Raw genomic sequence first — 27,043 nt, forward strand, 5'->3', positions numbered from 1 at the left:
GTCCAAAGTGAAATAAGAGTTTAGAATTATTCTAAAGCTTATTTATGAGTTAATGTCAATGACAATACTTAACATGGTTAAACAAGATTGGATAGGCAATAAACTATATTCAATGTTCAAATTGAGATACTGAGTGATGAAAAGATATTAATTATACACTAAGATCATTTATGGATAGGTTATCACGCCACATTGACTTTTCTTTAAAAATTGAGAGTCATAACAATAAAGTTAGCACTGATTATAATCTAAAAATATAAGATTAGCTAATTGGAGAATTAGTGATGTAGTCAAAAAATTTGTTTCATCCATAGTGAATATTAACACTTACAATGCTTGTGTTTATTGTCAACATGCTAAAGAACGTAATGGGTCATACTTAATAAGACAATTGTGAAATATTGAAATTAGGACAATTATGTTGGACTTAATTTGTTTTTAGTATGACCAAAAGATAGAGGAAATAAAACAAGAAAGAGTGACTTTCCTTGTTTAGACTATTCGACCAAGCATGGGATATTTATACAAATCTACATGTCTTGCATTAAACCTAATATGGTCGAATATCCCTTTTAAAAAAAAAACATTAAATTGACACCCCTCTTGTAAGATACAAGGCATACTTGATGCAAAAATAAGCTAAGAGAAAGTCTAAGCAAAAACTTGAGAGAAAATAAGAGGTTTTGTAAGCACTCACCAACTAGAGTATGATTTGTGTTCTTCCCTACCTTATAGAAGGTTCTTTCACAAGAGTTCATGTAGATCACCGTTAGAGGCTATACACTTGATTGTACATCGAAGCATAACAGTGCCTTCGAAGATCACGACAACACTTAAGGTACCACCTACGACTCCTAAATCAAGAAAGGGTGCATTGGTTTGTTTACTTAAAAAGTTAGCAAGTGAAGAACTTTGATTATCATATAAAATAGTTGTAGAATTTCTAAAGATTCAGCCCTTAGAAACTAGCTAGCCTTCCTTTGCTTGGGTGGATTACTTTGATTAGAAATGTTTTCTCTAGTTCACTGAGGTAGTTTGACTAGCTGGAACGTGGCAAAGGTTCAAGTTCAATTTTGATTAGTCATCCTATCATAACTAAATAAGTCATAAATCTTGAGTGCCACCAATTTAGCTCTTGGAGGGCTAGTTGGCTTAATTTAACCAACTAACAACATTATGAACTCTGAGTGGCTAGTTCTATCTCGTATAAGAAAGACCAAGTGCAAAATAAGTAATATTGGAGTCGAAATCCCATAACATCGTTAACCTAATTCACTTGATGTACAAGTACAACCCCTATGAGATCCACTAGGTTTGTTGGCTCTAAGACCATGAAAAAAAGCTAAGAAATAGCAAATAATGTGTTATGACACGATCCATCCTAAATCCTAAAGTAAAAAGAAAAAACCTTTCAGCGTCCAATTGTTCACCTCATTACAGGACAGTGTGGTTCCCCTTTTAAGCCTAAGGTATGTGAAACTAACTAGCATGGTTTCGTTAAGAGATCTTTCCTTTATCTTTCTTGATGTGAAAGAAAGACCTCGTTAACCTTAACATTTCTTTGGTTGTGATCGTCTAAGCAAAACCAAAGAAGCTAACTACTTTTCCGATGCACTTCCATTCACTCGTATTTTAATTTATTCAGTCCTCTCACATTCATTCAAGTTGCTTCACTCATTGTGCTCTAGGACTTGAGGAAAATGGTTCAACTACCTTTTTCATTAATGATAGGAACCCAAAAAGATATAAATATACAAGTGAAATCAATATGTGAAAAAGATAAGTTAAAAAAGTCACCTAAAGTCAAATTTACTGATAATTTATAAGCCCAAGCACTTTTTTTTCCATTCATAAAAAGATCCAATCATCAAAATCAATAAAAAGGCCATCATAGACCAAAACCTAAAGAAACCCATCTTGTTGTGAAATATTGGCAAAGGAAAGAAAAATGTTACTTCCAAATCAAAGATTATAAATAAAATAGAAACAAGATAAAATCAAAACGACTCCCAACAAGTAGGATCAAGGAAATTAGCGGGACTGATCACTAAAAAAATAAAAATAAGTGCAAATTCTGACATCACCACTGCAAACTTATCAGTCAATTCTCCAATTTTCACCTTATTTTATATTAAGAAGAAAAGAGAAAAAAGGGCTGAAAGAGAAAGAATAAAAAACAAAAGAACAAAAAATTAAAAATTAAAAATTTTAATAAAAATTTATTCTTTAAATTTTTTTTTATATTTTAAAAACTAAAAAAATTAGAACTTTAAGTTTTTAATTTTACAAAAGAAAAGGAAAAATATATAATTGTTTATTTTTATTTTTAAAAGTTTTCATTTTTGAAAAAAAATTAATTAAATAATTATTTTAAAGTTTGTATTTTAAAATTAAAAAAATAACAAATAAGTTCATGCCACAAGTATATCTTAATCATTAAATTCAAGAGATGATATGACATTTTTTTCGCAGCATGTTAAACAATTTTTTAATACAAATATCATATTAAAAAAATTTTTATGTTACAAACACTAAATATTACATTAACTTTTTTTGTTTTTATGAAATTTGGGAGTAAGCAAGTCTTTTTAAAAAAATCAAAGTATGAGGTAAATTTAAAATGTTTTGTCCCAACTTGCCTATATATAAAAATATATATTTTATTATTTATTTAATTTTATATTTATATATATTATAATAATAAAATTATTATTTAATATTTTAATTTAACAGATTAACTTAATAAAAAATACTACATTTGTATACAATTAATCTCTAATTTTGTATTAAAAACTAATATTTTTATAAACACAATACTAAATTATAATAATTAAATTAATTTCAAATTATATTAAACCAATGTATATTAAAGCCAAGAGATCATATTTGTTGCATAAAATGATTATTAGATAAAATAATAATCATTTTATATTAAGTTTAATTTGTATCTAAAAAAATTAATCATCCTCTCAAAACAAAATAATTCAATCATTTCACAATGAAAAGAATAATTCAATCCTCCTTAATTAAAAAAAATTATTTTTAATTTATAAAGTTAAACTTACTCGTCTTATTATATCCTTAAAAATTACATTAACAATTTATATTATATAAACTTTGAAAAAATATAATTTTAACTAATAAATAAATTACCTTATCTTACTCTTTTCATGCATCAAACATAATGTAAAATAATATTATTTAATCTAATCTTATTCATAATATCATCTTATCTTATATTATAATTTTATATCCCTAACACATTCTAAGTTCCCTAAATATCTAACAGCACACATTGGATTTAATTGCAATTTATGGGTAAATCAAATGTCAATTAAATATCATCATTCTTAAGCCAACGTTACATTACATCCATCAAACTTTCGCAACAAAATTTTACTCTTATCAAATGCCTGTTACTGAATGCTAATGTCAAACATAATTCACAAAACCCAAAATCGCATTTTCCAAAATTAGACGAAAAAAATTTTGGTACGGCTACGCTAACTTAAATCTAGAAGCATTTCCTCAGAAAAAAGGGCAGGGATGAGAATACCATACACAGACGCCGCATGTGAAACAGTACATAATCATTTCTGTTGGCAATTGCACTGTGTTTGTGTTGCACTATATAATTCCCTTCCTTTTACAAGAATGGCTTTTGATGGCAAGTTGAAGAAAAATTCATAAAAAGATTGTTTTTATTTCGCTTTTAAAGCGGTTAAAGTGCTCCACTTTTTAATCTCTCCATCCGCGCTTGAAGCCCAGACAACGCCTTCTCATCCATTGGAAGTATGCCTTCTTGTGGAGGATTCTCAATACCAGGATGATCAAATGCACGAGTCTGAGTAGAAAGTCCAAGATTTAAGCTTTCATTTACAGACATCAAAGACCGTGCTCCATAATCAATGTTCCCAGCAGCCGCCGCTAGCTGCATAGTCTTCATCCTTTCTCTGATCGTGTCCAATTTGCCACCGGTTACTGCAGTTCCAACAATAGCTCCCACAGTAAATCCTTCAAAGTATATGAACGAAAAATAATAAAAGGTCACAGAAAATTACCCCCACTTATAAATCTTTCATTTCTTTGGTCTGCCGATGCATTTTCAGGGGCAAGAACTCTCGTATTTATGGCAGTACCAGCCCTGTTATCTTCAGTATATGGTGGCAAATTCAAATTTTTTGGTTCAGATTTTCCACCTAATGATTTAGAATCATTTAAAGAGTTTGTATGTACTGGGGAAAGAGGGGCAAATTCAGGTGATGAAACAGTAAGAGAAGCAGGGGGAGGGGTTGAAATCGGCAAACTAGAAGGAGTCCTTCCTGCTGCAGCATTCTTCTCCATCTGCAATTTTAGTAAAACTCATTAGCAAGCATAACATCTAGCCAGTAAATTTTACTCAGCAAGAGTAATAATACAAACCTGAGCTAAGCCATCTCTAATATAAGTGCGAAACGCCTCACTAGCATTTTGGAGCTGAGCAAATATATCAACCTAAAACAAATATAAAAATGTCTCCACAATTATCTTGGCTACCTTTGGATAGATAATAGAAACTATACTAATTACCTTGGGATATAGCTGAGTGATGCGATAAAGTTCGTAGAGACCAATAGTGCATGTTTGCTTGTCACCAATTTTCTTGAATATTGCCGCAAGTTCTTGCTGTAAGAAGACATAGTTTAATGCAAAGGAAGAAATTGATTTTAAGAGGGACCAATAAATTGCATAAAAACAAATATTGATCAAGGACAATCACAACTTTAGTAATGGACAAGCATCAAGTAATAAAAATAATAAGAATACTTTCAACTGGGCATCAGCAGAATTCGTGACAGTTGCAGGATTGTTGGCTCCGGAATCACCCCAATGAGTTTGACCAGGGCCAGTTGATGTCAACATTCTTGCCGCAGCCAAAGTCTGTTAAATTAAATATAAGGGATAGTAGTAGTTAAAAGACAAGATGCTGCCATATACAAACTTAAGAAAGTTTGTAGAATACTTTATTAAATTTACTACTACCTCAAGATTGAGATCAATATAGGCAAGAATAATTGGTTGAGGCTTCATGTCTATGGGCACCAAAGATAGATGACCCTTTATTGCAGCCCCTCGAAGCTTGACAAGTTCATGTAGAACAGTTTTTACCATTCGCAATGGTTTATCATCAGCTCCAGCTCTTTAATAAGAACAATAAAGGCAGAAAAATAACAGAAACAGATATCAGTTTATCAATTCTAGATCAAGATAAAAATTAACATTCAACACAAAGAGAAAAAAGAAAAGGAAAAAATATTGGGTTTAAGACATGCCTTCTCCGGATTTCTTCCATCCCCAATTCTTGCAGGTAGACATGAATACCTAGCAGGATGCGGTCAAGATCAACATCATAGATGGTGCTTTGAAGAACCTGCATTCCAAAGAATGTAACAGATGATATCATGAAACTAAAATAGAAAACAACCAAAGCCACACATGTACAGATGAATACACAAATGCCTATAGAAGAAAATGAAAGAATTTTCTCCAACATATGCCACAATTAGAAGGAATTTTCTTATCAGTTTGAGTGAATGATCTCTAATGATTTCATTCAGTCGCTCACTATTGATGAGAATATATAAATTTTCCATTTATCTTCAAGCCAAAATTATTATATATTATCAGCAATTACTAACAAAGAAGTTCTAGCAATCCTTCTAGGTTTATCATCAGAAAATGAATAGATAGATGACCCTAGTTACATCATAGCCAATAGAAATGGTCTGCTCACAAGCATAGAAGTCACACAAGGCACAACTGATATTGTAAGATGGATTACTAAGTAGGTTAATGCTAATAGTGTTCATGGAAAGAACTCTCGTTCAAAATTTTCTAGATCAAATTGACCTTAAAAAAAAAAGAAAAGAAAAGAAACCTGGACAGTTTAATTTTTGGTACATGACCATATTAGAGATAATTAAACTTCATATACCACATTGAACATTTCACTATAATTCAAATGTCGTTCGTGATATTAACCCTTTTCTTAAATTAATTTGTCAAGAAAAAATTAATTAAAGGGAAAATTAAGTTGCTTTAATTTATTAGGTTGCTTTAGTGGATAATGATTTACTGGCAGCTTGAAGGATTGGCACTTTATTCATAAATAGCACTGTTTCAGCCTATGAATGTTCCTGGAAGCACCAAGAACGAAAAATTACCTTTGTGAGTTTAATAAGGCATTTGACAACCAGATCAGAGAACTTCTGATTTCTAGCAGCAAAAGTTTCATTTGTTGCAGGTGAAGGCCATTTTGAAGGATCTAAAGGACGCAAGAGATTAATAAGGACAACAAAGGATGAGGTTCGATCAGCATTATCCTGCATGTATGATCATCAGTTAAAATCTTAGGAATAAGATACATAAATTTGAAGCAAAGACATAAGCATTTTAAAGCAGTTCAACCAGGATTTTAAGCATCAAGACATTCAAAGCTTTTAGAAGTTGGCTGCCATCATCCATATGGGGAACCCTTTCATCCAAAAGCCATAGTAGAAGTTCTGTAATAAGATTGTCAAGTGTGTTTTCCTTGATAGCATGTGCAAGTCTCTTATTTTGAAATATCTGCCAAAAGAATTCAAAAGAATTAGTATTTTGTAACAAAACATCCACTAATACCAAGTTCCGCCGCCTAAGAAACAAAAAAAATTTTAAATTAACTGCTTAGACCATAAGAATATAAAAAAATGGAGTTAATTACATTTTGATACTTGAACTATAGTGAAATTATCAATTTGATACTTAAAAAGAGAAAAATCAAAATTAAGTACTCTTAACTTTTGTTCCATTAAGCAGATGGCATCCCTCACTAACTCTGTTAGTCAAACTGTTGAGTCGTCCAAAAATACCCAAATAGAATGTGCCATGTGTGCAAAAATGCAGATAATTTTTTTAATAATTTAAATTGTCTAATTTTTTAATTAAAAATTCAAAAAAATAAAAGAAGAGCAAGAGGCCAGATCGATTCTAGTCACTACCTCCCTTCTCTCTCTTTCCTTCCTTTCCCTCTCCCCAATTTCGCTATATCTCTCCCGATTCTTTTTTCTTTTTTTTTAATTTTTAAAATTTTCAGATTTTATTTTTATTTCCAAAAATAAATAGAAAATTAATTTAAAAAAAGAAAAATAAGGAGGCTTTTTTTTTACATGTGTCATGTGCTTATTGGCTATCTTTGCACACCACGCGTTTGACCAATGAGGTAGTGCAATATGCAAACTGATGGACATTATTTCGAGCACCTAATTATGATTTTTTTCCTTCAAGTACCAAATTGACAATTTCACTGTAATTCGGGTACCAAATGTGTAGCCTTTTCTTTAATAGTTCTGTTCCCCCCACCCTTCCTCCCAGCAAAAAAGAAAGAAATATACGATCCCCCCACCACAAAAGCAGATTCTATTAGAAAAAGTTACCAGTATTTTAAATCGTAAATTTACCTGCATAAGCGTGTTTAGAACATATTTGCAAGATCTTGACGATGCTCCAGTCAAACTGAAGTCAAAAGTTGTGGCTACCTATTAAGTGAAGACAGAGAAACGAAAGGTTATAAAACGGAGGAAAAGTGTGTTCTTTAACAAGAGTACTAACAAAAGTAAACTATTTATAGCTATGCATAAGCAACTCAATGCTTGGGGAAATTAATAATCATATCATAATGAAACTATGAAGTTTGATTGCCTTATTTGCCAAGCATGAAACTAGTCTATCTGCATCCTTCACTTGTTCATCTATCCAACTGCCTTCTGGGTCTTTGGTGGCCTGTGTTAACTCATGGCAGACAACTTTCATTCCTTCAACAGACTGCAATACAAAATGTATCTGATGCTCAGAACATAGTTCTCTTTGAACATGTGGAACACAAGCAATATGAATTAGAAAGAAATCATGACTTAAAATGAGTAATAACTAAAAAGAAACTGAAAATAAAAAAGAAAAACAAAAAAACAAAAAAACCATGTCAGGCATGAATCAAAACAACATGATTGGAAAATTAAATGTTGATTTTGCAATATAGATCCAGCAGAGGTACAACTAGCACATGAAAGATGGTTCATGGTTAAAGGCAGCAATTTTTTTTTTTTTTGGCCAAAGCTAAAGGCAGCAATTTAGAATAAGGTCAATCATAAGCAACCTGATTACATTTGAGTCATTGACAAAACCAAAAATATATTAAAAGCACAACCAGCTTTCCTAACTCATGCAAGAAAAGCCTACAAACCTACCAAAAGACTTCCTCTGATTCAAAGACTAAGGTTGTACCAAAGGCATCCAACTACTAATTAGAATCAGAAATACGAAAATCCAATTTTAATACTAATAAACAGAAAAGAATATCCAGGCTTTATGATATAGCAGCGGAACCCTCATAATTTGTGGCTTCACTACCATTAAACACATTCCTTAAGTATATATCCAACCATTTCAAAGTAAGATTTCCCTACAATTTGATGTAACGTCTTGAGCGTTGTAAATTTAAGATGGAAAGGTATTATTTTACAAACTCAACAAATCAATGCAACATTTTGCATTCCATTCTAAAAGACTAAACCTAGTGCACAGAAGTTTGAAATCAAGATGCTTTTCTGGCTAGATGACTCTGACCCTTCTTATAAATTGGTAGAAATCAGATTAAGAAAGAGAAACAATTAACATCAGACAAAGTTAGAAACCTGCTCAAGGGAACCAAAAGAAATAATATCCAGAGCTTCATTCCAGTTTGTGGGGCCACTGACACCAACAAGTACATGAGGAATTAAATGCCTCTCCATGTTAAGGTCAGGTTGCCCATAGCTTTTCCTGAGGTTTTGAAGAATTCAAAACGTTGTTAGTAAGGAGATCAACATAAATAAATCCATCATAGTGAAATCACATTCCATGATGAAAACGATGACACAGAAACATCATAAAAATTCAATAAAACCTTGAAAATATTGACCCAGAAACAGATTGTGAAACTTCACCACTCTGCTCTGCTACATCAGGCCTGGCAAACATAAAGATATAAGAATTAAAAGTTGAACAATTGACGTAAACTACCACATGTTCAAAACAATCAGGTATGAAGAAACCATTAGGAAAGCCTATCTAATATCTACTATGTCAACTATAGGCACAACATATAATGTTGTAATACACTAAAAACTTGCCATGTAAAATGAAATAGGTGTCATAACTTTTACTAATCTGACAGTTACTGTCATTAAGTTGTAGTCTGAATTAAATTGACATGACCATTTTCAATAACATACAGATTAATTGGGCATACAGCTAACTTTACAGGAGAAGCTTACCAAATAAACTATTAGACATTACACATAAAACTAGACATCAGAAAAAGCATAATTTTTTTCTTGTAATTTTAATCCCAATAACATACAAATAAAAAAAATATCAAGAAGCTGTGAGGTAAATCCTCACACCGAAAGGATGGCAGAAAGATACCCATTTTCCCTTACAGAACGCCTTGGAGCAGCTTTTGCTTCACCAGGCCGCCCTTCCCGCGTTTTTTCCATCTCACGGATCTGACACAACACATTGCGTTGAAAAGGGAGAAACAGACACATATAAAAGAAAAGACATACACTGACCTTCCTCTTAAATCTATCATCTAGCATGCCCTTTTGAGCATCTGTCAGCTTCCCTACGTATCTCCATATATCCTCACCTTGACAGATGAAAAGCATCTCAACAATCACAACGCAGAAGCAAGAAGAATAGGAGGAATCCAGAACTGAAATGAGTTGAATGACCAGCACAAAGAAATAACTTTGAAAGAAAACTCTTAAAATAACATGTGTTTGTGCAGCACACAACATTATTTTAATATGCGGAGTTGCATAATATCATGGCATACCAATAATCTTATAGCCAGTAGCTAGTGTATTTAGGGCGGCTTTCCTAATTTCACCATCTCGTTCTGCTGTCAAGCTTGCAACAATTTGCAATGATTTCAATTGTCCACTTATCTGTTTAGAAGGGAATAGGATTTATTATTCTAGAAGAAAGAATGTATGAGCGAGAGAGTCCAATCCTCTCACCTCAGCTCCATGATGATCAATCAAGAAACCAACAAGATCGACACACTCTATCCGAGTTCGGTTGTTTTTAGAACGAAGACCCTCCAAAATGTAAGGGTAACTTTTTGTGACCGAATACATTTGAACTATTTGTTTTGTCAGGTCCCGCATTTTTTCTCGAACTTTTTCAATGTTATGTCCCACCTGCAACCAAATTTAGAAATCAGAATATTTGTACATGCAAACATTAGACCCATGTAGGAAACTGATTTAACCAACCCAAAACACTAAAATACTTGAGCTTGGATTGACCAAAATCAAAACTCAGCTTGATTAAAACCAAGTTTCTTTTTTCAAACTTGAGCTCAAAGTAGAGCAGGAATTGAGCTACTCAACCTGAACTCGAGTAGGCTCCATGATTATCTAGATAAAGCATGAACAAGCCAGAATTCAAGCTTTATTATATATTTGCATATTAGATAGAAAATTTACTATTGCAATATTAGTAAGTCAAAAGCTTAATTAGGTTGTTAAGCTGCTCAACCAAGTATTAAAATACTTGAACTTGGCTGCCATCGACATGACATAACCCAGTAAAGTATTCCATGATTCTAGTCTGAAAAGCTAGGAAGCATGGACTCGGACACATAATATGCGTACAACACAATACAGACATTGACACGACAATTTCAAAAAAAAATAAGGACACGAATACGGCAGGACACAGCAATAAAAAATATTAAAATTATATCGTAGACATTGGGCTGATTTTTAAAATATTTACCCTTGTGAAGAAAAACGGATGATAGACACAGCAACAAAAGAACATATGGTGTCATTATCCATACGAGAATTGTCTTTTCCTTCTTTGTTGTATCCGGCCAAGTTTGACATGTATTTGGTATGTCTTAAGCGTCAATGTGTCAGACACAGATATGAGATGGGTACGCAACGGGTTCAAAAGTGCCCTAGCTTCATAGCCAAAAAGCTCACAAAAACACTTGACTCATGGACAGCAAAATACTACACTAAATAGGCATGGTGCAAGGTAGCATACAACATGCTTAAAATAATCTAAATAACCACCAAGCAACATTCATTGAAATGCACATATCTGCACATACAGAAAAATTCATGTACTTGAAGATAATGAACAAGACCTTCTCCATCAAGCATGGAAGAAATATGGCAGCTTCTGACTCCGTCAAAGCATATGCCTCACCCTTCAATGAGTCAAAAAGTTCTGGAAGAAACTCCAGCACCTATTAAATGCAAACCAAATGTTCATTATATCACAAAATACCCATTATTATCCACTCTACGGGAGAAATCATGAAATTGAAGCATTAATAATGAGAGAATAAATTTTACCTTCAACAGGCATGTCGTGTTAGATTTACAGAACTGTAAAACAAACCACCTCAAAAGTATGTCCAGAACTTCAATTATTTCCCTTCGAATGGAAGGGAGTGCCTGCAGTTATTTTGAGAAGATTGAGATAAGACAAGCATTCACATAACCCCACTAAATAACTTTTAACAAGAATGTCATTGGAAAACCTTCTGTAACATCTCAAGACCATCAACTTGCTTCTTGAAATCTGTGCTCAATAAGCGCCTATGTAGATCCTCTCTAAAATACTTCATCATATCATTCTGCAAAAAAGGTGCATACCACACATTTCTTAGAAATCAATACTAATTAATAGTAAAAAGCAAATTCTTATAAGCAAAGGTCTACAAAAACAAACCTCAAGATCTTGGATCTGTTCAATTCGTGGCTCTTCAAACTTAACCTTTCGAACCACCATTCTCTCCCTTTCCTCCTGTGACAAAGGACAGATGAAAGATTATAAGAATATAGATGCTCATGCACCAAATAAGTTCGCATAGTTATGTTCATATGCTCCATAAATGTCAAATTAATAAATGACACAACCATACCTTATTTGAATCCTTAACGTTCAACAAAGACTGGGACTGAGCAGCTATATCTTGAACAGACAACATGGTTTCTAGTCTCAACCCCTTTGTTGGTATGGCTCTCTTCAAAGCCACATGAAAACAAGATAATTAATAGTCTTCCGATGAAAGATTAACTAACCAAAGCAATCAAAACCTACCGAAGTTACAGTTCTATTTCCATGCTTTGTGACACCATTGGCATTAGATTTTGCATTCTTTGCGTTGGTTTTTGATGCTAGTCCAATAGAAACTCCTTTGGATGATTCAATTGATTCTGAGAGATATAAAACAGATTAGCATATGAAAAGAATGGGATTTGGGGGTGAGGGGAAAGGGCGTTGGAAGTAAGCCAAAGCAAACAAAAACATACCTTGGAAAGACCCATAAGGTTTTACCCGCTCAAGGATAAGAGCTAAAGCTGGCCCTCGTATATCTTTAAGATTCTTGTCAATCTGATAACATGATATATGCAAAAAGCTAAGAAGTTCAGGCATTAATCTAAACACAATTGAATGACAAAGTCATAGAGGCAAATACAAGGATAAAAATAAATTCAAAAAGCAACATAATTCTGGTAGACATACTATTTCCTGTCCACTAACTCTTAAAATTTCACCAATGCATCCCTCTGCCGCTTTGCGAACATCAGATGATTTATCCTAGGAAAGATTCCAGACATGCAGATATGTTTAAAATGACTCACAAAAATGTATAGGAAGAGAAAACACAGAACATTTATCTACTAAACAAAAAATTACCATCATGGCAATGGCAGCAGGTTTGAGCAGATGCACAGCATCAGAAAATTCACTAAGTCCAGAAAGTTGCCTAGATGACCAATCAAAAAGATCTTTACGTCCTTCCGCCCCAAGCTTAGCATCTATTAGTGCTGAAGTGATGTAAGGAACCTAAAACAAAAGAATTATTTTAGATACCTAACAATAAAGATAGTGAAAACTACCAGAATGAAATTGGATAAACAGTTACCATTTTATCAAAATGAACAGCTGCATTCCAAGCATCTAAAGTAGACAAAGTGCTCTCTCTCATATGCTTCTTATTGTCACCAAGGCATTTCAAAATATCCAATAGAATTCCCTGCAATTAATAAATTCATGCATGAATTCATTCTTCTAAACAATGAAGAACAAAAAGATATTTTAAATGATAAATTGTGTCCACAAACCTTGCTTGGCTTCTCGACAGCTGGGCCCATCGCAGATGCAACGCCACCAATGGTAATCAAAGTGGCCATAACCAAATTTTTGTTGCTATCATAGAGCCGCCCCCTTAGAGCACCAAATAGTTCTCCTGGCAATCAAATAATCCACATGATCACAATTCTTACAGAATGAACTGTATAGATGGTCCCAATCAGTCCAGAAAAGTTCTTAAAGCCACAGAATACCAATTCCGGTTGGTTGAATGCGCTTGTTAGCCTCTTCCAAAATTTTATTGACAGCTTCAATAGACTCTAAACGAACCTAGAATGGATAAACATGGTAAAACACCATAAATTCTTATTGAAGGAATCATTCTTGCATCAACATGTACAATAAACACGATAGTAGTGAAGTGCAAAATATTGACAGCAATACCTTCCAATCAGGACTTTCCAAGCTCCTTAACAAGGTAGGAGTGATCTTTCCACTAATATCTTCACGTGGGAGACTATCGAGTCCACCAACAGATAAAGATGTTGATTCTGACGCCCTGACAGTTTTCTTTGGTGCGGCAGAAATACCCTGAAGATTAATACATAAAATACAATCAGTACCCTATTCACAACAACTGTCTAGAATGTCAGCCGCCTACCATTAAACTTGGTATGTACTATAATTTGAGAGACACACCAGACGTGTGTGCAAACATACATTTTAAATTATAAATTATTAATAAAAAACTACCAGAGAGAAAACAGGATATAAGCAAATTGTACTGGAAAATTGAAGGAAAAAGAGAGAGGATATTGCTTTACCGTCCCTAACTTTATTTCACTTCATTTATTTAAGGGTATTATGGTATTAAATGATTCAAGACAAATATGTTAGAATTTAGTTGATCCTTCAACTCAACTAATCACCGAATTAACATGATAGCAGTATACATACCTCAAATGGATTTTTTTCATATTCAGCATCAAGTGCACTAAGTAATGCAGGTTTGACATCCGTAAGAAACCCCTTGATATCTGTGAAAAAAGAAATTCATAGAACATTTAATCATGAAGCAAAGTTGTATGGACAACTTTAAATAGGACAATGCCAAACATCAGTCATCACCTGGACCGATAAACTTATGTAAAGCACCCAAAACCTTAATTGTAGCATTTCGGGTGGCTGCAGCACTGGACTGCAGTCCAGTATCTTTACAGAAATCAATTAGATCCTGCAATGCAGTTAATATCAATGTATAAGCAAACCATAATCACAGTTATATAAAAGATTATGTGCTGTGACAAAAAATAGTTCAGACAAGTGAACTACCTTCAATTTCAGATGTGATACACCAAAGTCCTCAACAGCTGAGACCATCCACGATAAACCCTCACTAAGAACCTTGGGATTCTTGTGCTCTTTCATTATTTTATAAAGCTGAAATAAATAATTCTTTGATGCATTATTCAAGAGAAAGTGAAACAAAAGTAGAAAACAAATGTAACAAAACAGACTATTCTTGATCTCTGCTTCAATAAATGCTCAATTGAATGAACTGCTATCAATATAGGTATTAATGATCAGAATATGGTATTTGATCTTCACTTACCCTTTCAAAAATAAATCCCGGACCAACTGCCTCAGATAAAGTGGTGAGGCATTTCATAGCATGAGCACGAGTCTTGATATCTGCCACTCTTTCACTTATACCTGTCAATTAGGTAAAAATAAAACAGGTAACCTAATGTTGGACTGAATGAGAATTAATTTTGTCACAAGAGACATAAATTTAGGCATAAAAACAAGCATACAAGTAAACTGATAGCAAAAGGACAACCACAACAAATTCTAAAAGCAAGATGTTTGAAAATGGGAATGGGGACATATCTCAACCTAATACTCACCAAGAAGGCAAAGCACAACACATTTCTTTGGAAATTTTGTTGCACTAGAGGCCAGATAAGTGACAACTTCAATAACTTGTTGCTGGACCTGCATTGTTCAACTTGGAAGTTTTGTTATTTCTTAAGACTAAGAGAAAAGAGGAGAGAGGTTAAAGAAAAGAAGCTTCCGTCTACATCTGCATATACCTGAATATTTTTCTCATTCCAACCAGGAATAGCACAAAGCAAACGAATAAAAATCTCCACAGACTGATCAAGGTCCAGGAGACCTTCAACCTGTTGTTTTAGTGATGATATGGCTGCAATCAGAGAGGTTTGGGTACCCCAATTAGAAAACTCAGCTAACATTAAATAATGCTACCAAGCAAAAAAAAATCCAAAACTACTAACAAAGAATATATAAAGCACTTAACCTATAAACTAGCTAGTTTTAAATATACCATGGGAAGCCAAAAATATCATATTTTAAGGCTTTTGCTCAAAAATTTATATTAGAAACGGCTCTGACCAATATTTCGAGAAATTAAACCATAATATAAAAGACAAAACTTAAGATGAGTATTTGGAACTTATGGATCAAGCGCTTAATGTGTTTATGTTAAACCTCATAAGCAACACAAAGGCCCAAGAAAATCAGAAACTCAAATAAAATCTCTAGAAAAATGAGTTAATCCTAGAAGCAATTTTGAAATAATTTAGCAGAAGCTTCTGCTGAATGAAAAGAAAATTAAGAAATTCGGTAATACATGAACATTGATCATATTAGCATGTCCAACCCATTGATCAGATTAGCATGTCCAACCCAAATCAACTGGATTAACCATATTGTACCTTGCACTGCAATATTCTCCATCCTCGTCATAGAATTCTAGGGATTCCTTAGAAATCTTAAGGAACAACATTTTAGTCAAAGAGCTAACACCATGTACAGAAATGTTACATGTGGGAAAAGGCCATAACCTTCTCACTTTCAGCAGTGAATTTAAAAGTAATGGATGCATATGTATAACATGTAACTGGAAGTACAAATAACATGGAACCAGTAACATGTTTAATTATTTCAAATAATTTTGAAATAAGCAAAGGATAATATATTGAAAATTATTTATTGACTTAGCATACAAACAATATTATTTAAAAAAAGGAATAGCATACAAACAATATTATTTAAAAAAAAAGAATTAAGCATCTTCTATATCCAATAATCACCCAAAAAATAAAAGCATTATAAAGAATAGGAAGAGACAGAAATCAAAGGTGAAAAGGAAACTAAAAGACATTAGCTGCCTGTATTAATTTAATTAAGTACCTCTTCTAATAATAAGAATGTAGAAGTATGCTTTCAATTAGTCTATAAGCACTTCTCCTAATTACAAATAGTAATTGACTTTACATGTATGTGTATATATATATATATATATATATATATATATATGATATAGTAAAAATAAATATCTATATATACATCTATGATCTGCATGAATACATGAACTTGCAACTTAACAACCATCTATAACCTCCGGTACAGTCCCTATTTATCAATACTCAGTTAAATCACATAAGTACAGACATGAAGGCAGTAAAGAGGAAGTTACAAAAAAATAACCAACCTTCAAGACGCTCTTTCCATAAAGCACTCTTCAGTTGAGAAATGATATCTGCCTGTATGAGGGAACCTAATCTGCTTTCAATCTCTTCAAGAGTCATTTCCGCTGGCTGTAATTGTCAGACAAATCAAAAGTAAAGATATTACGATCTTTCAAGCTATTACAGTAATGACAATCAAAAAACTTTAACAGATAAGTTTACCTCAGTGTCCTCAGGTGGTTCAGTCAATTTCCCTGTTTCCACCCGTCCAGCTGCATCTACCTTTTTGTTGGTGCCTGTCTTCACTGAGGACCCTTTCTTGTTGGCAGGCTTATAAACAGTTCAAAGTTTCAATCAGTATGACACTAGAACAAAGTTTAATAAACCAAATAATAAAGAATAAGAATAACACCCAAATAATCCCTCGAATTTTACACAAAAATAAAAGTAAGTCCTTCATCTTTTATTGGATAAGTCCTTCATCTTTTATTGGATGGGATTAAGGCTATGATCTTTTATTTTATTACAATTAGAACCTTGATGTTATGGAATATTAGATATTTCATTAAATTTTTTCGTAGTTGGATGATGTAATTTATAGAAAATGCTTACTTGAATGTATTTAGATGACAAATATCTGAAGAAAGATTGTTTTAGTAATTCTGTCAATTGGACTTTATTCATCTATTTTCAATACTTAACGTGTATAATTACAATGAAATAATAAGTTTATAACTTTAATTTTATGCAACAAAAATTTAAGGCTTATTTCTATTTTTTATTAAAGTTCAAAGACTTATTTGAGTATTATCCGTAAATAATAAAATCTTACTGCTGCAGAAACAGGCCTCTTCCCACTAAGCATGCTTGCTGCTGATTTCCTAACAAATGAACCTTCAGAAAACTGCATAGACTCCAATAGCTAAAAACATCATAAGTTTGTGATCCAGTGATGGAATTTTCTAAATTCTTTAACATGGCAGACAAAATGACCAAAAAAAGAATAACAAATATTTATAGAGAAGTTGAATAAAAATTGTGTGAAATTCAACTGTCAACGTAAATCATCATAATTCATAATTAATAATCTTACCAGAAATGATAAACATCATTGTTTCTGGAGTAAAAATGAAAAATCAAAAATATACATCATAAACCGTATCTTCAACCTTTTGTAGTATTTTCATCTTAAATCAACTTATTTATACTGGCATTAAGGTGCTTCTCCTTCTCATTATAATTGACTTTTCATGCATTATTTGTATTAGTAAATAATCTTCCACATACAGAGTGAAGAAAGACAGTGAAAAAGAACTTAGGTCACTGTATGTCAGTAAATGGCATCACCAAGTAGTTCTTTTATTTTGTAATACAGAAAACTGTATAGAAAAAACATCATCAATATGCCCAGAGAAGCTTTTGCAAAGTTAAACACGTAAATATCATGCATTTATACTTTGAATCATCCATGTGTGATCACCAAAAATCAGAAGACTCCGTTCCGACAAGCATCAAACTCAACACTTTCATTTTGCTTTGTGAAAATATATAAGATCTTCTGCATATGCTTCAAGGCTTACCAGCCATGTTAGATACCATGCCACAAATAGGTTCTATCCTAAATTCTTTTCAAAGAAACCTAGCAAAATTATGGCTTGCTAAGGTTATAGATCCAAATAATGTCAGGAAGAATATATCATTCAGTGCAGACAAAAAATATATATAACACTGGACAGTATCATATGTAAAAAGCATAAAGAAAACAAATAAAATGCTAAACATTAGGTTCAAGAGTGCACTCACCTCTTTAGAAGACACACCACCACCTGAATTTCGAAAAGAAGCTGGAATATTATGAAAAAGGTAAGAAACAAAGACACATAACTAGTTAAAAAGGGTTCTAAGAGTTCCAACACTAAATGCAATGGTCAGTATGCAGAGAAAATCTTACACACCTGAGCTAGTACCATCAGACACAGCAGCACCAGATCCGGCAATCATTTCAGAGAGCTTCTTTTTTCTAACATCATCAAGTTTCTCAAGTGACCTCTCTAATGGCCTCATACCGACAGACTAAGAGAGAATAAGCACAAGTAAAATTTATATAGGGGTAAAATATCTCATGGAATTGAAGAGAAGATAACATAATAAGTAAAAATATTACCTTAGCTATAGCTGTCAATGCTGAAAAGGCTGCATCTCTCACGTCTGGGGTCCCATCATTAAGACACTGCAATCCAAATTCACAGTATTCTGATGGTTAGAGCAATATATAAAGAGTGAAGAAACTACAAGAGCATTAACTTGTACTTTAATACTGACTATGTAACTTTCATTTATAAGAACTCTGAACATGTACACAACCACATATCATAATTCAACTCAAAAGGTTCTCAGAATTTCCCCCGTCTCCTTAATTCCTTCTTCTAGTTTTCTTTATCTCCCAGGTGAGTCAGACTAATGTGAAGCACAGATAGATGAAAATAGTCAGACTTAAAGTGTTCTAACCTAGAATAAGCATTATTCAAAGGAACACCACACTGACCTCCATGCAGATTGGGACATAATCCTTATGCACCTTCAGAACAACAGCCTTGTTACTTGTTTCGATACAGAATGCCACCCAGTTCAAAGTTAATGAACGCACAAGTGGAACTTTGTTTTTAGCTCCAGTTTTAATATCTGCAATAAACAACATATATTAAACAATAATAGTCTTGACAGCCACCACCTACCCAGGGTCAGTGTTGGTAAGCAATTTGTTTCCTACACCTCCAGCTTATATTTTGAAAGCAAATTGTAGGTGTAAATAGTAGTCAGAAACTGTTACATGGAAACAAACTTAAAAAAATAAAAGAATCAGAAAGAGATTTCATTGGAAGAAAAGAGAGTATAAATTGTTCGTCCCGATAAAGACAACTTCGAAAATTAGTGATTAGAATAAGGAACTTGCCTTCCACAATGTCCACCAGATTTAAGCACCCTGCTTTGTGCATTGCTTGAAGAGTTTGTGTGAGTGACTCAGTCAAAGCAGGTTTTTTCTCTTTTAATTTTTCCTGTTCAAGAGAAATGGTTCATACAAGCAGTAACTTTATGTTAAGTCCCTATTTCACCCATTAATGATAAAAAGTTGATAAAGAAATCTACATACAGAACAATACATGCTGTCAATTTGAGAGCTTAAAAACCATTAACAGCATCAACTTTTACATAAAACAGCAACTTGGTTCCAGAGGAGAGGCAGCAAGTATCTCAAATAATGCACAGAGCTGCACTCCCCCACCCCCAAGGGCGAAAACAAAACATCAAAACAAAAACCATTAGAACTTTGTTTGCCAGGTTAGATCAAGAAAAGGGTGATCCAGAAAACAAGAGAATCCTTTTGACATTTTTTTGCATGTGATTTTGACACTCAAAAAACTTAAAATAACAGCACTGACAGTTTAATACAAGTAAAAAGGAAGAAAATGAAAACGAAAAGAGAAAATATTAAAAACAAAACAGGTCATCTATTATATTGAGGCCACATTACTCCCTAGTTGCATCAATTTTCTTGTTATAGCAAAAATAATACAAGCGATTAGTAATAACAAACTAAGCCTTTTCTAGCTAGGTAAGCTCACCATAAGGCTCCTACCATGCCATTGTGACAGCAATGACAAAAGACCAAGGAGCGATGTGATAAACCATTGAAAATTTTCAATTATTGTATTTTTGTAATGCAATTGGTTATTCATTTTGGGGGTCATTGTTCAGAATATTTCATTAAAAAAGTGCTGAAAACTTTAATTAGTTAAAATCTCATTAATGTACTAGGTCGATCCTATTTAAGGAAAGTTTTATCATTCAATTGCATCAACCTTGAATTCATTCATTTTTAACTATCTAGTCTTTCCCTTCAATTTTTATTAATGTAAAATCCCTATAAAATCATATATTTATCTATTTTACCCAAAAAAATCAATAAATATTCTGTTCACTAGTAAAATTTCAGCAATATACCAAATTATTTTTATAGTATAAATTCAACACTCAATATTTTCAAAATTAAAATTTCAGCACTTAATTTTTCCAGCTTATCAAATAGCATATCAGATAATATGAAGAACAATGGATGGAGGACTTGTGAATGTAGGTTACTGCAACAAAAAGCAAGCAGCTTACATCATGAGTCCAAAGATGTGAAACATTAATAAACAAACAATAACCACAAGCCAAAAGCAGCATCCAAGGCATATGAACAGTTTTACTCTCAGGTACATGATGCACCAGGGCACATAGAAGTTGGTATTAGATGAGCATTAACTTTGTGCTTCTATTATTCCAGGAAAAAAGATAGCTATTGTCCATCTTTGTTTGTATTGTCAAACCAGACAAACATGGTACCGTCAGTTTTACTTAAAGAATTAAAATTTCACAACCAAATGACTTGATGATAAACAAAAATGAAGCAAGAGAGTGATAAAATGCAAGTAAAGCTGATTTAAAAGTAACAATAGAAGGCGTAGTTTCAAAAATAGAAAAGAAGGAATATGGTATGCAATTAAATGTTTTCATGAATATTTAAGTTATATTGCACTTACAAGTAAAATTGGCAACAAAAAGCGCGAACTACCAGAAAAATGAGTCCGCAAACCCCGAGCAAGATTCCCAATAGCTTGGATGGCTTCAACTGCAACAGCCATGTTTACATCTGTAACAAGCTGCAAACCGAAAACAACTTAGGCAAATCAAGTACCAACAAAAAAACAGAACAAAAGGGTTAAAAATTAAAGGAGAGTTTGACATGCCAAGATAACATATTAGAACCTAGGTAAGCTCATACCCAGAAATACACACACACATGATATGCATGCATTACTGTCAACATAACTTTATCCTAGAAAATGCTTCAACAACCACATATAGCAGTTACACTAGTCATCAAGTAAATAATAAAAAAGAAATTGAATCCTGGTTTCCACTTTTGAATCAGGTAGAAAAGATTAAAGATTCTCTTACATTCTAACAAAGAAAAAAAACAAGGATTTAGATAGAAAGTAGTAAAAATGGTAGCGCTCATGCAGACAGAATTTTATCCTCATACAACTTAAAGATGCACGATAACACCCTCATTGAATGTGATGAAAAAAAAGACAAATGAACCTCTTGCATACTAAAAGTGGAACACAACAACAAGGTTTGATTGGAAAGTAGAGAAAAAGGTAATATTCATGCAGCAAGAACACCAAGAAAGTGTTCATCCTGTCTTGATTGAAACAAACTTGTCTTGTCCCATTACAAGGTGTGACTGCAAGCTTTTTAAGAGATGGAAGCAGATTAAAAACCTTCTTCAATGTCCGACAAACTTCTGTAAAATCACCAGGTGCTATCTTCTTTGTTGATGCAAGCTTGGTAAGTTCAGCAACAGCCTCCTTTCTTTCTGACCACTTGGTAGCTTTCTACAAGTCAGACAGTTTTTACAAAGAGAACAGATAGTCAGCAGCTTAAAATTCCAATTTGAAAGCCACAAGTATCAAAAGAAAAGAAATAAATAAGCAGTTTGTCAAAATAATATCAAATACAGGGACAGTACTAACCACTCCATTCCAAAAGCAAGACTTCTCCAGAGGAATTAATATATCAACAGGATCAACAAGCTCATATTCATCTATTTCCTGAGGAGCTGACAATACATACATACATGTCAAAAGCATGAGATTAGCTTTATTAAGAAAATGTCAGAAAATTGTGCAATCCAAAGTTCATAATAAATTACATACTATCAGCTACAGATTCTTCAACAGGGCCAGGGCCAGAATGAGAAACAGCTTCAAGTTCTGGCTCCTTGTCTTGCTCAGATCTAAAAAAGGATAATGAAAAGCTTAAAATATGACAAATCGGACCTAAACATTGTAAACTGAACCATAAACTTGTAAACTGTATAGATAAAGAGTAGCAGAGAAAAACATGCCGATACAACCGTTGTAAAGATATGAATTCATCAGCTGTATTAGACAAGTGAAGAACACTTGAAACTTCACCGCTCTATATCCTAATTGTCTCTCCCCATTGAATTTTCTAATACATTTACATGTATATTTATGATTGAAAAGAAAAATAATATAAAAATAAAACAAATAATTCAATCAATTATTTGAATATCTCAAAAAAAACATTTTTACCAATCTTGTGCATTAATCTCTAAAATTTTGCACCTGTACCAAAGTTATTCTAACATGTGAGCTCTATTTTGGCACAACCTCAATAATTCAAGTATTATTCAGAGCTCAAAATGGTCAGTACTAGTTGACACTTAAGTGCTAGTTTTCTGTTTCTTGTTTTAACCTGCATTTTTTGTGTATATGGTCACCAGAGTTAAGATTGATTTGTCAACTTCAAGATTTTAAAAGAAATATACATGGCCAATTCAAAGTACTTTTATTTGCTTATCCTGCAAGCAGTACTACCACATCATTCTTCTGCATTACCCTCATTTGTACTCACAAAATGGTCTCACCTGAGCTCAAATCAATGCTCAAAGGAATGAAAGCACAACACTTCTCAAACATGGTTGATAACACGTGGCAGACAAACAGCCCTCTAAGTACCACATTAGTTAAAGGATATATAGTTCAAGTATCACTTTAAAGATTTTTAAAATTCGAAAATCACATTGAACATTTTATTATAGTTCAAAGCCATTCGTGATATTATTCCGATTTTGTATAACCTTCTCTAGTAAAAGCAATACATATTATTTTTTGATAACATTCTATTGTAAAATCAACACCTTTAATAGTATTTTTGATAACCTTCTCCAATAAAATCGCTAAATTCAGTACATTTGATAGAGTTTTTAATAATCTTGTGCAGTAAATTCAATACTCTTTTATGTATTTTTGATAACCTTGTTTAGTAAATTTAGTATCTTTTATTTTTTGTATATCTTGATAACTTTGTCTTATACATTCAGTATCTTTAATTGTATTTTTGAGAACCGTATCTAGAAAATTCAATATCTTTGATTGAGTTTTTGATAACATTGTACGGTAAATTCAAAACCTTTTCATGTATTTTTGATAACCTTATTTAGTAAATTTAGTATCCAATGTACTTTTGATAATCTTATTTAGTAACTTTTAATTTTTATCTTGATAACCTTGCCTTCTAATATTAGTATCTTTAATTGTATTTTGATAACAATATCTAGTAAATTCAGTATCTTTGATAGAGTTTTTGATAATCTTATATAGTAAATTCAATATCTTTTCACTTTTTTTTTCTAATATTGTTTAGTAAATTCTTTTAAACACATGCATACATAGCACAGGGTAAAATTAAAGAAATTATAAACAACAACAAATTTACCTTATCTTCCGTGATGGCTTGGCAGTCCCCATTACATTCACAAGCTCAGCCTCAAGCTCTTTTTTCTTTAAACAGCAGAAAGAAAAAAAAAATAGATAACATTTTATTTCAATCTAACAGGAAATAATGCATGTATAGAACAGACTAAACTTAATACTATTTTACCATTGTGTCACGCATCTTCTCAAACAATATTGACTTGACAGGATCCTTTCCAATCCAACGACAAAGCTCAAGAGTCAGTCCTTTGGAGGATGCACGGACATTTTGATCTTGGTGGTCAAAAAGTTCAGGGAGCATCTTCAGAATTCTTTTAGGAGGGACAATTTTGGCTCCAAATTCACTAATTGCAAACAGACAATAAGCAGCTGCAGGGAGCAAGTAATAGAATTAATGCATAGTTTTTGTCAAGGGGATCTCGTATACACACCTTAGCGCTTGAAACATGACATCAATTGCAGGCACCACTGCTTTGGCCACTTTATTCTTTATGGCCTTCTCCATTGAATCCTATGATTAACGCAAAATATGTAAAGGGGTGACAAGAACATCTCTACTAGATCAAAGCAAAAACCAATTATAGTAAAAATGAGATGCATAAAGACTTGGAAAGAAGAGCAACAATGTAGTTTAAAGAGCCCCAAAATACAGAGACGTGAAATGCTTTCTCCTGCAAGACAAGGATATGTAATAATATTTAGCCCCCCATACAGGAGAAAGGTAAGCATTCCGTGCAGCTTAAGTCCCACTCTTATGACAAAAGAAATCAAACAGTACTAAATGCCCCAATAGGACCCAAAGAAAAATGAAAGAAATAGAGATAAAGCAAAATGTAGATAAACAGCCCTTAGCATAAATAAAAAAAATCAAAAGAAAAAATTCATACTCGAAACTCTAATCAACCATTGGAGTATTGAACATGCAAATATGCACAAAGACAAAGATCATATGCATCAGAGTGTCTGGCAGATTACCCTTCCTAGTTCCTCTCAACCTCCATAGAACCATGGACACTAAGCAAGTTCAGATTTGTCAAACAGAAGAATCCTAATGCCTAGCAACTTGGTTTGGAACTTTACAAAATAACCCTTTAGCCCCAATATAAAGAGAAGAAATTGCATATCTACTTAAGAGGGGAAAACGTGGAGAAGAAAAAAGTGGAAATGTAGCTCAAAAAGGTTAAGCTTCAAGTGCATTAGATAATCCAATGCATGTCTATTAACATGTACTAGCGCGTTTTTGTTACTGCTTGTTACTGCATGTTTAATTATTTCAACTCTATTGATTTGAGTTATTATTCCAAACAATTTAGATCCATTCTTTGTGTCATCTCTTTTCATATACTATTAACTCTTTCATCTGCTTTGTTTCTTTCTATTCCCTAATCAACAAATATTCCTCTTTCCAAGGGGAAGGAGGAGGGGGGAGGGAGGAGGGGGATGGGGCAGTGAGGGAGGGGGGGGCTATTGTGAGTAAGGCATTTAGCATAGAGCATAGTAGCAAATGGGCACACAGAAATGAGTGCAAACAGTAATTTTGTTTTTACCAAAAGTAGTAATCTGATCTGTACAATATTTAGAAAAGTTTGAATACTTTAAATAACATTAACTTAGAATATATAATAGTAATCTCTATCAGGCCAACTCCTCATCCTAGCCACTGGAGCCCTAGTACTTTATGAGCCATTTCACCCAGCAATGCATCTCAAAAAATATACGTTTCAATCTTTTGAGTTACTAAAATTTTACATGTTTAGACCCTCTCCTAAATGGAAAATATCTGCTGCAAGTCAATATAAGTAAAAAGAGGTACAAGTGCAAAACACATTTTACCTAGAGTTTTAATTTCATTTTCGGTTATACAACTCTAAATTCTAGCATGTTTTGGAGAAGGCAGCATGAGAATCCAACCTAAATCCAATAACATTTTAATGGGTGGATTTTCCCCATGCTTTTACAATTTGTTTTAATTTATCCAGGTCACTGTATGTAAGGCAAGAAACCCAAACGCGTTTTAATTTATACCACAAATAAATGTCCAATCTCAACGCACTAGAACGAGTCTAACAGATCAGGTGCTGCTCTTCTTTTCTCAACCCTTTTCCTCTTTTGCCCCACTACCCACTCTATCACCATAAATCAATTTTGAATTGGAATCACACAATAGATTTAAAAGAAGAAGATTTTTTAAGACATTATCAACCATACTAGGAAAACATCAACAGCCTCCAATTCTACCCAGAGCATAAACGCCGCCTGAGCCTTCTCAACCGTCTTAGGCCTCCCGGTGAGACATTTTGCCACGATGGTATCACATACTTCCTTCGCATACCTAACACCAGAACAATCTAAATATCAAATATCGGAAGAAACCCTCCTACAAAATGAAGATTTCAAAAAAAAAAACCAAATTAAAAATAGTTCTAAAAAGAAAACGGCATCACCTTCCGGCATCAGCGTCGGCTGCTTTTAAGAACGCAATCAAAGCATCCAACGCCTTCTCCTGCACCGGCGCATTCGAATCCGCCACCGTTTTTCTGAAAAACGGAGCTGTGCATTTGAAAATGACGAAGATCCATCAATCAATTGAGCAAATCAGATCCAAGAAGTTAAAATTAAAAAAAAAAAAAAGAAAAACTAACCTATTTCGCGGAGCCTCGAGTCCTTCGGATCCGTGATGGAACCGCAGAGAGAAGCTAAGTCGATGTTAGCCTCGTTCCTTACCTTCCAATTCTTATGCAACAACCGATCTTCCCATGGCAATTTCTTTGCCTCCTTCAACAGTTTCTCTTCTTCAGACATCTTATTTCTACTTTTACTTTTATTTTCTTCTATCAATCAACCGATCTATCCAAATGCAGAGCTCCAGAATAAGAAAGCTTCTTCTTTTTCTTCTTAATTTTGCTCTTTCTTTTATATACTTTTTCCTTTTTTTGCTTTTTTGTCTCTGCCGACTGCCGGCGAGAGACCAAATTGATAGAATGGCGTTTCAGGAGCCTGAATTGCTGTGTAGCTTTATCACTC

At 33.2% G+C, this 27,043-nt stretch overlaps 1 protein-coding gene across 34 annotated transcripts; it reads right to left on the reverse strand.

The window, feature by feature from the left end:
• Positions 1-3,311: 3,311 nt before the first annotated feature.
• On the reverse strand, positions 3,312-27,043 carry LOC111278840 (protein MOR1-like). Of its 34 annotated transcripts, none has more exons than XM_089764434.1 (54): positions 26,662-27,043; positions 26,464-26,569; positions 26,228-26,351; positions 24,451-24,530; positions 24,186-24,363; positions 24,021-24,085; positions 22,433-22,512; positions 22,250-22,335; positions 21,998-22,111; positions 21,254-21,373; positions 19,624-19,726; positions 19,216-19,352; positions 18,835-18,900; positions 18,626-18,743; positions 18,474-18,496; positions 17,503-17,574; positions 16,893-17,000; positions 16,694-16,799; positions 15,270-15,382; positions 15,084-15,171; positions 14,789-14,889; positions 14,509-14,616; positions 14,305-14,410; positions 14,134-14,213; positions 13,621-13,767; positions 13,431-13,506; positions 13,209-13,333; positions 13,010-13,120; positions 12,781-12,930; positions 12,607-12,681; positions 12,393-12,474; positions 12,181-12,296; positions 12,002-12,103; positions 11,809-11,883; positions 11,618-11,713; positions 11,430-11,531; positions 11,219-11,320; positions 10,080-10,262; positions 9,896-10,007; positions 9,630-9,706; positions 9,484-9,563; positions 8,963-9,025; positions 8,712-8,838; positions 7,720-7,842; positions 7,479-7,556; positions 6,448-6,606; positions 6,204-6,362; positions 5,313-5,410; positions 5,023-5,179; positions 4,807-4,920; positions 4,570-4,665; positions 4,423-4,494; positions 4,062-4,344; positions 3,312-3,981 (listed from the first exon to the last, which is right to left on the reverse strand). In XM_089764434.1, exons 1-54 carry the CDS (start codon positions 26,819-26,821, stop codon positions 3,722-3,724), a joined length of 6,042 nt encoding a protein of 2,013 aa, XP_089620560.1. In that variant the 5' UTR covers positions 26,822-27,043; the 3' UTR covers positions 3,312-3,721. The 34 variants fall into 34 exon arrangements, with proteins under 34 accessions (XP_089620560.1, XP_089620559.1, XP_089620546.1 ...); XM_089764433.1 differs by having other exon boundaries at positions 5,020-5,179; XM_089764420.1 differs by having other exon boundaries at positions 5,020-5,179; positions 9,630-9,772.

Source organism: Durio zibethinus, chromosome 8, assembly GCF_047325235.1.
Source record: "Durio zibethinus cultivar Kanyao isolate XHJ-2024 chromosome 8, ASM4732523v1, whole genome shotgun sequence".
NCBI classification, from domain to species: domain Eukaryota; kingdom Viridiplantae; phylum Streptophyta; class Magnoliopsida; order Malvales; family Malvaceae; genus Durio; species Durio zibethinus.